This window comes from Rhinopithecus bieti, unplaced genomic scaffold (assembly GCF_001698545.2).
Source record: "Rhinopithecus bieti isolate Rb0 unplaced genomic scaffold, ASM169854v2 scaffold_36008, whole genome shotgun sequence".
Classification (NCBI taxonomy): Eukaryota; Metazoa; Chordata; class Mammalia; order Primates; family Cercopithecidae; genus Rhinopithecus; species Rhinopithecus bieti.
The window spans coordinates 2199619-2211896 of record NW_016816204.1 but is presented as its reverse complement, the minus strand read 5'-3'; the positions used below and the strand labels follow the sequence as shown (position 1 = coordinate 2211896).

General features: G+C 50.2%; 1 protein-coding gene across 3 annotated transcripts in view; it reads right to left on the bottom strand.

The window, feature by feature from the left end:
- Nucleotides 1–9925, bottom strand: part of DNAJB12 (DnaJ heat shock protein family (Hsp40) member B12) — a 24019-nt gene extending 14094 nt beyond the window's left edge. For all 3 annotated transcript variants that reach the window (XM_017854630.1, XM_017854629.1, XM_017854631.1), the window contains exon 1: nt 9457–9925. In XM_017854630.1, coding sequence (XP_017710119.1) covers nt 9457–9691 — 235 coding nt within the window. In that variant the 5' untranslated portion in view covers nt 9692–9925. The remainder of the gene's footprint in view (nt 1–9456) is intronic.
- Nucleotides 9926–12278: the final 2353 nt, after the last annotated feature.

Here is a 12278-nt window from a genome sequence, read left to right as displayed (position 1 = left end):
CTTTTCTTTTACGTGAACAAAATTATGTTAATAAAATTGACAGAAAATCTACATAATTCATGGATAAATCTGTAGTAATTGCCTTATTTTTCAGATAGTATACTTATACATATATTTCTTTTCTTAATAAATTCAGGCAGAATTCTGATATTCTGATAGTCTTCTAAAAGCACACTTGGTTTTATTAATAAACCCTATAGTACTTTATTTAGAGTTATTTTTTGTTTGTTTGCTTGTTTGAGATACAGTCTCACTCTGTTGCCCAGGCTGGAGTGCAGTGGTGCAATCTCAGCTCACTGCAACCTCTGCCTCCCAGGTTTAAGCGATTCTCATGCCTCAGCCTCCTGAGTAGCTGGTACTATAGGCACGTGCCACCATGTCTGGCTAATTTTTTTTTTTTGACACGGAGTCTTGCTTTGTTGCCCAGGCTGGAGTGCAGTGGCACGATCTTAGCTTACTGCAACCTCCGCCTCCTAGGTTCAAGCAATTCTCCTGCCTCGGCCTCCCTAGTAGCTGGGATTACAGGCTCCCAGTACCATGCCCAGCTAATTTTTGTATTTTAGTAGAGATGGGTTATCACCATGTTGGCCAGGCTAGTCTTGAACTCCTCACCTCAAGTAATCCACCCATCTCGGCCTCCCGAAGTGCTGGGATTACAGGCGTGAGCCACCGTGCACGGCCTAATTTTTGTATTTTTAGTAGAGATGGGGTTTCACCATGTTGGCCAGGCTGGTCTCCAACTCCTGACCTCAAGTGATCTGCTCCCCCTCGGCTTCCCAAAGTGCTGGGATTACAGGCATGAGCCACCATGCCCTACTAGAGTTCATTTAATACTGCTTTAATTGCCATTTCTTTTAATGTATTTGGTTTTACTCTGCTTTTTGCTTTTATGAATCTAACTTATGAATCCATTTTTTTCTACTGAACTCATTCAAATCTGCAAATATGTTTGCATTGCATCACATTTTGAATAAGTAAAATATTCAGTCCACAGCACTATGCCCTATTTTTACCTTTTTTTTTTGTTTGTTTTTGAGATGGAGTCTTACTCTGTTGCCCAGGCTTGAATGCAATGGCAAGATCTCGGCTCACTGCAACCTCTGCCTCCTGGGTTCAAGCGATTCTCCTGCCTCAGCCTCCCAAGTAGCTGGAATTACAGGTGCACACCACCACGCTGGCTAATTGCATTTTTAGTAGAGACAAGCTTTCACCATGTTGGCCAGGCTGGTTTCGAACTCCTGACCTCATGTGATCCACCCACCTCGGCCTCCCAAAGTGCTGGGATTACAGGCGTGAGCCACTGCACCCGGTCAACCCTTCAGATTTTTAAGATCTCAAAGTAGTGAGTTTAACAGACTTGGCATGTTGAGTGCCAAGATGGGCAAAGTACCCTGCAAAGGGGACCCCGCTTAGCAGGACCATCTGTTTCAGGTGGGATCAGTCAAGAAGGTTTCCTGGAGGCCTTTGCTTAGCTGTAAAGAGGAATGGGGGAAATGAGTTTGCCCAAGGGGGACAGGGATGGTATGAGACCAAAAGAAATATCTGCTGTGCTCACTACTTGCTATTTTTCACATTTTTCAAATGGTTGGGCATGTCAAATGGCCTCTTCAGTGTCTGGAGTCTATACAGGACATTAACTATCACCCTTGGCAGCATCATGGTTATTGAAAACCAAGCCCGGCCAGGTGCGGTGGCTCAGACCTGTAATCCCAGCCCTTTGGGAGGCCGAGGCAGGTGGATCACAAGGTCAGGAGTTCAAGACCAGCCTGGCCAACATGGTGAAACCCCATCTCTACTAAAATACAAAAATTAGCCGAGCATGGTAGTGGGCGCCTGTAATCCCAGCTACTTGGGAGGCTGAGGCAGGATCGCTTGAACCTGGGAGGCGGAGGTTGTAGTAAGCTGAAATCATGCCCTTGTACTCCAGCCTGGGCAACAGAACGAGACTCCATCTCAAAAAATCAAAAACAAAAATGAAAAAAAACCAAGTCCACTGGGCGTGGTGGCTCACACCTATAATCCCAGCACTTTGGGAGGCTGAGGCTGGTGGATCGCCTGAGGTCAAGAGTTTGAGACCAGCTCGGCCAGCATGGTGAAACCCTGTCTCTACTAAAAATACAAAAATCAGCCAGCGTGGTGGCAGGCGCCTGTAATCCCAGCTACTTGGGAGGCTGAGGCAGGAGAATTGCTTGAACCTGGGAGGCAGAGGTTGCAGTGAGCTGAGATCACGCCACTGCACTCCAGCCTGGGCAACAGAGTGAGACTCTGTCTCAAAAAAACAAAAACAAGCAAAAATAAGCCTGTGGTTCCTGCAGATTAAATAAGGAAGGGCCCAAGTCTCCGGCAGCAGGTCCCTATGTCCATTTATTCCAGGCACAAAACCAGCTCTCAGAAACCCGTCAGGCCTGGGCCCCAGTGCCCTGGGTAGTAAAATCCTAAAGCCTCTGACAAGCTGACCAGCTGGGAAAACAGGCATCTGGATCACTGCAGGGATCCAGCATCCCTCTGTGCTGAGGAGGGACAGCAGCACATCCCAGAACGGTCCTCTGCTTCCTTCAAACACGCCAGGTGCCTGCTGGCCTGAAGGCGCCATGCTGGGTGCCACACCCACCAGTGCAATGCACTGAGGTCTGACCCAAGGGGCTGAGAGCCAGTCTCACTGGGAACAGAGTATGGGGCTCCAGTGGAGCACTGTTGCCCTGGGCTGCTGCTGCCACACTGCAAGCTTGTGTGATCTTGCTGAGTCTTCAATTGGGAAATCCAAACACAGGAGCTCACAGCCGGGGCTGCTCTGAATAAGGGAGGCAGGCTCCTGCAGCAAACCCTGAGAGGGTGCTTGGGGAGGAGTAATAGCAACAATTATTTTTCTTACCCAGTGATGTGTGTCAGGTGGGTACCTTCACAGTGATCTGCATGTATTAGTTCATTTAACTGCCACAGCAGCGTCCACTGTAGGAAGAGGGCACTGTGGCAGACTGCTGCCATGACCACACAGCTGGTTAGGAGGCAGAGAGGGCTTTGAACCCCAGGACGTCCAGAGGGGCCTTTGAACCCCAGGATGTCCAGCTCCAAGATCCATGCTCTTAACTATGCTGCTATCCTGGGCCACACATGTCTGATGGGGTGGGGGTGGGGATCGGGGACAGAGATCCAAGCAAAAGCATAGAAGAGACATTAAATTCAGAAAGGCCCAGATTCAAATCTCAGCTCTGCCATTCCTAGCAGTGTGACCCTGGCTGATCTGTGAAATCTCTCTGAACCCGGTTTCCTCACCGTCGTGGTGGAGAATGAAATGAGATAATGTGTATAAGCACCTGGTGCAGACTCTGACAAAGAGTGAAGGTTCAAGGCTGATGAAGTGTCTGGCCATGGAAGTGGGCTGGCTAGGGAGGTGAGGCGACCTGTGGTGGGGGGTGGGGAGGAGGAGGGCTGGGTAGTGGGGGAGTTCTGACGCTCAGGAAGGCAAAGGCTCAGTGCTCAGCAGGCTCTGGGCCCAGAAGTAACCATGAGATTTCAGGCCATCCCAGATACCAGGTCCATGCCAGCTACCAAGGGAATGGCAAGAGAAACCAAAAGATGAAGAGATACTGGTCAGGACGTGGCAGGAGCAGGAGGCAATATGCTGTTTCCTAGAGCTTTTCAAGAAGCTCTTTATTTCAGTTCCTCTGGAAGCTCCAGTGGCCCAGGCTGAGCCTGGCAGATCCTAAGGGCAAAATAACCAGTTATTCAACTGCCAGAGATGAGCAGGAGCACTAGCCAGGAGATAGGACAGGCTCTCTCTCGTACCTCTCAGAGAAGATTCTGGAAGCTTTTCAGGGCAGTTACAGGGAATCAGCCACTCTAATTTCCCTACAGTACAGAGAGAGAGCCCAAAGGAGAATGGGGGTGCCCTGGGTCACATGGAAGTCTTCTGCTTGAGTTGGAAATTCAAGATTTCTGGTTGCTGGCAAGTAGGGTCTCTCTTCTGGCCTGGGGGATGTGACAGCTTCATGCTTACATCCCTCATGGCACAGAGGCTGACAAGCAATGTCAAAAAGGAGACAGAACAGCTTAATGTTACCTTGGTTCTGTCTCTTCTCAGTAAAGCTGGCAGACCTAGAAAAGGAAGGGAATTCGGTAGAAGAGAACAGAGCTGGGGTGGAGAGGCACCTGAGGTGGAGCTGAGAGGATTCCTATAGCCAAAGCCACTGAACCCAGACTAGAGAGTTGACTTGGCTGGGCGGTGGTTCACACCTGTCATCTCAGCACCTTGGGAGGCCAAGGCAGGAGGATGGATTGAGCCCAAGAGTTCAAGACCAGCCTGGGCAACACAGGAAGACCCTGTTTCTATAAAAATAAAACAATTAGCCAGGTGTGGTGGCACATGCCTGTGGTCCCAACTGTTTGGGAAGCTAAGGTGGGAGGATCACTTGGGTCCAGAAGGTTGAGGCTGCAGTGAGCTGTGATTGCGCCACTGCATTCCAGCCTGGGCAACACAGCGAGACCCTGTCTCAAAAAAAAAAAAGTTAGACTCCCCGACAGGTTCAAACCTAGCTCTGCCACTTGCTAGAAGAGTCATCTTGGACAAGGTAACTTAGCTCATCTGTGCAAAACTCCATCTCCGTCATACAGGCTCAAAGAGGAAATGAGTGAATGCCAGCAAAAAACTCAGCCCAATGCCCAGCAAATATACAGTGTTGTCTCTGACTGTTTGTTAGTAGGTGAGTAGCTGAGTTTCTGGGCTCTATGTACCTATGGTGCTTACAGTGAGTCAGAAACGGGCCTGGGATTGGAGATGGACAGTTCTGGGTCTTTGTTGGCTAGCCATGTGGCCTTGCCAGGTTATCTGGTTCCTCAGTGGAGAGAAGATCCCTACTCTCATAGGAGTGCTCTGAGGGCTAAATAAGATTCTGTGAAATACAGTGAATGGAAGAGGGCTGAGTGCACGGTGGGGCTCATGAAGGTTGACTGACTTGAAGGGAACAACCCCACCCCGGACCTTACCAACACCAGAATCTCTCTCACTCCTGGACTCTGAATGCAGAATCCCTCAGCAACCCATCTCCTTTTCCTGTGGGCTGGCTTTCCCAGCTTGGCCTTCCTGACTTAGCCCAGAGCCAGCCATTTCACAGAACGTCTGGTAGCCTGAGCTGCAAGGAACCTCAGGATCATTGCAGCCAATCCTCTCTTTGTATGCTGGGGAAACTGAGGCCTACAAATGCTCTCATGAGCTCCCTGGGAAACCTGGCACCTTCCACATTTGTTACAAAGCCTTAGTCAAAGCCAATGGCTACCACGCTGCCAGCTGCTGGATAAAACTCCCAGGAAGGGACTGACTGACTGGATCCACCATCTCTAGTCTGTGACCTCCCAGCTTAGGGCTACTGCTCTGCAGTTTAACTCAGTGCCTCCTCGTCCCACCTCCTGCAGCAGGAGTTTCAAGTCCCCTCACATCCTTTTTGTTGCAAAGGCCAACAGTGTGAGGTCTCTCACTTCTTTCAAGGTTGCTCTGAGCCTCCCCTTTCTGCCCTTCCACCTCTCCAAGACCATCCTCTGCCCATGTTCTCGATCCTTCCCTTTTCATCTCTCAACTTGTCCTTTTCCCATGTCGTGCCTGCGGCATCACACAGGGCTGCTCGCCACCTGCTGCCATACCTCTCCACGGCTACCTGGCTGCTGCCCTCTCCAGGGACTGCCTCTTCTTGTTGCTCCATCTCACTCTGTTGCTTCCTCTGCCTTTGCCTGTGGGCTTGCCAGTGTGCCTGCAGCAACTTTCTCTCCATGGTCTATACTTTCCCACAGTGACCTCAGCCATGCACAACTGCAGTGAGCTCCAGGGAATAGACGATACCACACTTTCACCTGTAACCTGGAGTGCTCTCCTGAGTTCCAGGCTGACAGCTCCTTTGGCCTGTCCCACTGGCACTTCCCACTCTGCTCATCTCTTCCCATCCCAGTTCTTCAGCCTGGTTTCTTCCTGGTCACAGGGGCTTCAATTCTGATCCCCCGGCATCCCATCTGATTCTCTTCTGCAGCCCTCTCTCACATAGGCCTGGTGCCTCTTTTCCAGGGACCTTAGCCTTATCCATACTGCCTTGTCCCAGGCCCTCAGAATAGCCAACCTGCTCAAGGCAATTCTCTCTCATTGGCTTCCTACCTTGAGTCTCTCTTACCTCTCATTAACCCTTCATGCTGTTCTCTTTTAACAACAGCACCCTTACCTTATTCCTGCTATCAGAAACCTCAACGATTTCCCCACTAACTACAGAATAAGGTGAAAATATCTTGGTCTGGTAGAAAAGGATTTTTATGATCTGGTCCCATTTTATTTTCTAAGCTTAATCCTCTCTGTATACAAATTACCACCTCCACTGCCTTTAAATCTTGCTACACTTTGATCTCTTCCCCCGAATCTTACAACTTTCAGCTCCCCTGTCTTCTCCTAGGATGCCTTTCCTCAAGTCTCACACCTTCCTCCAAACCGCAGTTCATATGCTAACTCCTGTTGTCCCCAAAGCATTCCCTTGCTGTGAGATAACATTATTTTTATGCACTTGCTACAGCATTGACTACACTGCTTATAATTTAATGTTCAGGAGATTGTCCTCCACACCTCCTCCCCACCATCAGACTGTGAACCCATGGATGATGGGGACTGATTTTTTCATGCCTGTCCTTAAGCCCTCAGCATCAAACCCTGGGCTTCTTTTTTGTTTAATCACAGTTCTGCCTTGTAACATTTATTTCTGTAAGTTTGTCTCTTTCACTAGATTATAAGTTCTTTTGAGGTGAGGGATCACATTTTACCAATCTTGCCAGCACCAAGCAGAGGACTTTGCAAACAAAACAAAACATAAATGATCTTCAACAAAAGTCTGGTGCATTGAATGAGCATCTGGGATAAGCCTAAACCCAAAGCAATAGACTGCCACCTAATATATCTGTATTACTCCCTCTGGGGAGGCAGGGAGCCCAGTGGGTACCCCTGCCCTCTATTTTTGAAGTAAGATCTTTCCCTGTCCCAGACCTAAACTAATCCCAGGTCCTTGTCAGCTCAGTGGAGGGCTGCAGATGGTAAAGTTTACACAGATGCATAAGGCGTATAGTCTCATAGTCTTTGAAGACAAATATGACAAATATGCAGGCAGGTGATTCTTCTGTCTCAGCAAATTCCAGAGCCCGAGCCCTAGAGAGGACACTCCTTCGAGCTCCTGAACTGGTACAGGGGGCCTGCTGACAGAAAGATCCCCACAGGCCCTGTGGCCCATTCTTTCTTGGCTGCCAGGTCCTGAGCCCGCAGCAGCATCTGTGTCAGGCAGAATTCTGACAGCTGGAGGGCCCACGCCCCACCACAGAATACGAATTAATTCATTGGGAGGCTCCTCGAGCAGGTTACCTCAGGTGCCCTGGCAAATACAGCCCGAAACCCTTTCTCCAAGGGTAGGCAAACAGGCCAAAGATCAACCTGCAAGAGTCTGGAGGGAGGAAAGTTCAGCAGTCCAGCCTACCTCTTCCACCAGCCTCCTGCTTTCTCAGTCTCATCAAGGGGCAGGGCCGGTTAGGAGGCTGACTGCTGTTCCTCAATTTCATTTCATTTCTTTCTTTCTTTCTTTCTTTTTTTTTTTTTGAGACGGAGTCTCGCTCTGTCACCCAGGCTGGAGTGCAGTGGCTGGATCTCAGTGAGCTGCAAGCTCCGCCTCCCGGGTTTACGCCATTCTCTCGCCTCAGCCTCCCGAGTAGCTGGGACTACAGGCGCCCGCCACCACGCCCGGCTAGTTTTTTGGATTTTTTTAGTAGAGACGGGGTTTCACCGTGTTAGCCAGGATGGTCTCGATCTCCTGACCTCGTGATCCGCCCGTCTCGGCCTCCCAAAGTGCTGGGATTACAGGCTAGAGCCACCACGCCCGGCCGAATCATTTCTTTTCTTTCATAAACATTTACAGAGTCACAGAACTTCCCACTTTCTTTTCTTTTCTTTTTTTTTTTTTTTTTTGAGACGGAGTCTTGCTCTGTCGCCCAGGCTGGAGTGCAGTGGCCAGATCTCAGCTCACTGCAAGCTCCGCCTCCCGGGTTCACACTATTCTCCTGCCTCAGCCTCCAGAGTAGCTGGGACTACAGGCGCCCACCACCTCGCCCGGCTATTTTTTTTGTATTTTTTAGTAGAGACGGGGTTTCACCGTGTCAGCCAGGATGGTCTCGATCTCCTGACCTCGTGATCCGCCCGTCTCGGCCTCCCAAAGTGCTGGGATTACAGGCTTGAGCCACCGCGCCCGGCCAGAACTTCCCACTTTCTAGCTGTGTCACCTTGGGCATCCCTTACCTCAGAGATTTTCCTCACCCATAGAATAAAGATAACGATCTTTGCTCTGCCTCCCTGACTGGCAGGCTCAAGTAAGAAGGCACAGGCGAAGGAGCTTCCTAAACTGCAAAGCCCTGTGGGTATTATTGCCAATCACATTATCTGCGCCAACCCTCTAATCTTCCCGAAGAGGAAACCCAAGCTCAGGAAGGTCACGTGGTAGCCGTCAGGATGAGATTGGGGCCTTCGGAGTACCTGTTATTCCCTGACGGATTACTAAGTGGTGATCACAAGCACCCCCCGGTGTCTTTCTCCCCTCTAGCTTGGATTAAGAAAAACTCCTTGGAAAACTTAGGTTAAAGAAAAAAGAAAGGGTTCCCGGGTGAAGCGAGGTGATGAGTTGTAAAGCCAGCCTCACTCTTCCCTCCCTGGCTCAGGAGCCTCCTGTCCAGGGTCACTCAGCAGCCTCGGCGTCCACATAGCCGGCTGCCGCTGGACTCTTCCGGGCGATGGAGGGCTGGGGGTGGCTGAGGTCAATACCTCCCACCAGGCCACACACTCCGAATCTCATCATCGGGAGGAGTGAGGCGCCCGGCCTCAGGACAGACCGTCGGAGGCGGCGGACTGGGGGGGTGTAAAGGCCGGCTCGCATTTTGGGAGGGTGGTCCCTGACCCTCAGCCCGAGACGTGAAAGGCAGTGAAGATACGGAAGCGCCTTTCCCTGGCGCCCGAAGGACGGAAGTCTCTCCCTGTCTAGCGCCCATTCTCTCCCTCAAAGGAGTTATGTTTATTTTCCTGAACTATGATATTTCTCAGGCCGGCGACTGGCCTGGGCCACCGAACGGCCCCTTGGGAAAAGTAGTTCGAATTCACTTCTAGGTAAGTTCCCTTCGTCCCGGCTGCCTGCGCGTTTCATTCTCGGAGACCTCAAATCCCAGCGGATTCCGCGAGCACCCCGAAAGCTGAAGTCCCAGGCGCCCGAGTCTCCAGATGGCTCGCCTCCTGCAGAGGAGCGCGAGGGAAAAACTACGCCTCCCAGCAGCCACCGCGCGCCTCAGTGCGCAGGCGTAGCCGCGCCTCGCCACCCCTCCCCCCCCTCCAACTGCTCCAGTCGGTCCGTTCCCGTGTTCCCCCCATCAGTTCTAATGTCCCCAGTCTCTCCGACACCTCACACTCACCGCGAACTCGCGGCGTCGGGTATAGCCGCTGTGCCTTCTCCAGGAAGCGGAGCGCCCGGTCGGGCTGGTTGCTCTGGATGGCCTTGAGGGCGATGCTGATACAGCGCTCAGCTTCATCCTTGTTGGATTCCATGGCGGAACCAGAGCGCGGAACCAGGGAGGGGGAGGCCGGGCGAGCGAAGGGCTGCGCCACCCGCCGGCGCGTCGCGGACAGGCGGGCGCGGAGTGATGACATTCACCCTCCGCCCCCTCCTTTCCCGAGACTTGAGCGAGGGTGGAAGCGCTACCGTATGTCTTCTAAGAAAGGGACGACTGGCTTAGGTGTCAATAATGGCCCAGATTCCATGTTCCGGAGGTCTTAGAGTTGAGGATGCACCAAACCCTCTAATCTTCACGAGGAGGAAACCCAAATTCAGGAAGGTCACGTGGTAGCCGTCAGGCTGAGACTGGGGCCTTCGGAGTGCCTGTTATTCCCAGACGGTTTACTAAGTGGTGATCTATATACGTAACGTAACTATATACGTTTCAGACGAAGGTTATTTATTTATTCACTTAACAGATATTGAGTGCCCACTGTTTGTCAGGCATGGTTTTACGGTTTTATGGGATACAGTGGTGAACAAAACAAAGCACCTGCTCTCATGGAGCTTACGTTCCACTGTGTGTAGGGTTAGGGAAGCTCTGCAGATATATTCAGAAAGTGATAAAAGCTATGAAGAAAAATTATGGAAAACACAAGGATAGAGAGTGGGAGGTGCTATTTTAAATAGCGGATTAAAGAAACCTCTCAGAAGCTGTCATTAACAGGTACCAGAATTCAGGAACGGTAACAGGTAGATGTGACTGTCTGGAGGAAGGGCAGTCAGGCCGAAGGAACAGCAAGTGCAAAGGCTCTGAAAAGGGAATTTTCTTGGTGAATTATAACAGGATCAAGAAGGCGAATACACTCTAGGGAGCATAAAGAGTCTACTACAGGCCGGGCACGGTGGCTCACGCCTGTAATCCACACTTTGGGAGGCTGATGCGGGCGGATCACTTGAGGTCGGGAGTTCGAGACCAGCCTGACCAACATGGAGAAACCCCATCTCTACTAAAAATACAAAATTAGCCGGGCATGGTGGCACATGCCTGTAATCCCAGCTACTCGGGAGGCTGAGGCAGGAGAATCACTTGAACCCGGGAGGAGGAGGTTGTGGTGAGCCAAGATCGCGCCATTGCACTCCAGCCTGGGCAACAAGAGTGAAAGTCCATCTAAAAAAAAAAAAAGAAGAAGAAGAAAGAAAACGATTCTACTACAGAATGTAATCCAGTTCTATCATTATCCCGTTCTTCGAGAGCTACCACTCCAGTGAAAGCAATCTTGTGAAGGTTGCCAGTTACCTCCACATTGCCAAATCCCCTAGTCATCTGTCAGCCCTTACATTGCTTGGCCTTTCGGGCAGGATTTGGTAAGAGGCTACTGCAGTAATCCGGATGAGAGTCAGGAAGCTACTGTTATAATACAGGTGAAAATTAATGGTAACTTGGATAAGGGTGATGGCAGAGGTGGTGAGTAGTAGTAAAATTCTGGATACATTTTGAAGATAGAATGACACAATGGATGTGGGCTGTGAGAGAAAGAGGATTCAAGGATGATTCCAATGTTTTTGGCTTGACAACTGGAAGAAGAGAATTTCTATTTACTAAGTAAGGAATGGAAAAGGCTATAAAAGGAGCAGTTTGGTGGGGATATTAAGTGTTTGATTCAGTTTATGATGCTTTTTAGAATCAAGCAGAGATATAGACTAAGGTGTTGTACATTTGTAGGGTTTACGCAAAAAGGAGCTGGAAATAAAATTTTGGGGCCAGGCACAGTGGCTCACTCCTGTAATCCCAACATTTTGGGAGGCCAGGGGTGGGAGGATCACTTGAGGCAAGGAGTTTGAGACCCACCTGGGCAACAGAATGAGATCCCATCACTACAAAAAAATAAATAATTAGCTGGGTGTGGTAGTACATGCCTGTAGTCCCAGCTACTCAGGAGGCTGAGGTGGGAGGATTGTTTGAGCATGGGAGGTCAAGGCTACAGTGAGCTGTGATATATATATATATATATATATGCACCAAGGAAGTGAGTGTAGATAGAGAAGAGCAGAAGTCTGATTACTGAGCCTCACAAAATCCCAACATTTAAAGATCTGGAAGAGGAGGAAAATCCAGGAAAGGAGAATGTGAAGAAACAGGTTATAAGGAAATGAGTAGGCCAGGTGTGGTGGCTCATGCCTGTAATCCCAGCACTTGGGGAGGCTGAGGTGGGAGGCTCGCTTTAGCCTAGGAGTTCAAGACCAGCCTGGTCAACATAATGAGACCACCGTCTCTACAAAAAGATTTTTTAGGGAAAGAGGGAGGGAGGGGGGTCAAACTTGTCATTTCCTGTGGAGAGGCCAAGTAATGTGAGGACTGGGAAATGACCAATGGATCTGGCAGTGTGGAGGGCAGTGTTGACTTTGACAAAATTGCTTTTATGTATTTCATTTTATTTTTTGAGACAGGGTCTCACTCTGTTACCCAGACTGAAGTGCAGTGGCACAGTTATGGCTCACTGCAGCCTCGACTTTCTGGGCTGAAGCAATCCTTCCACCTCAGCCTCCTGAATAGCTGGGACTACAGGAGTGCTCCACCACACCTGGCTTTTTTTTTTTTTTTTAAGTTTTTTTTTTAAAGATGGGGTCTCACTATGTTGCCTAGGCTGGTCCCAAACTTCTGGGCTCAAGTGATCCTCTCACCTCAGCCTCCCAAAGTGCTGGGATTACAGGTGTGAGCCACTGTGCCTGGCCATAAAA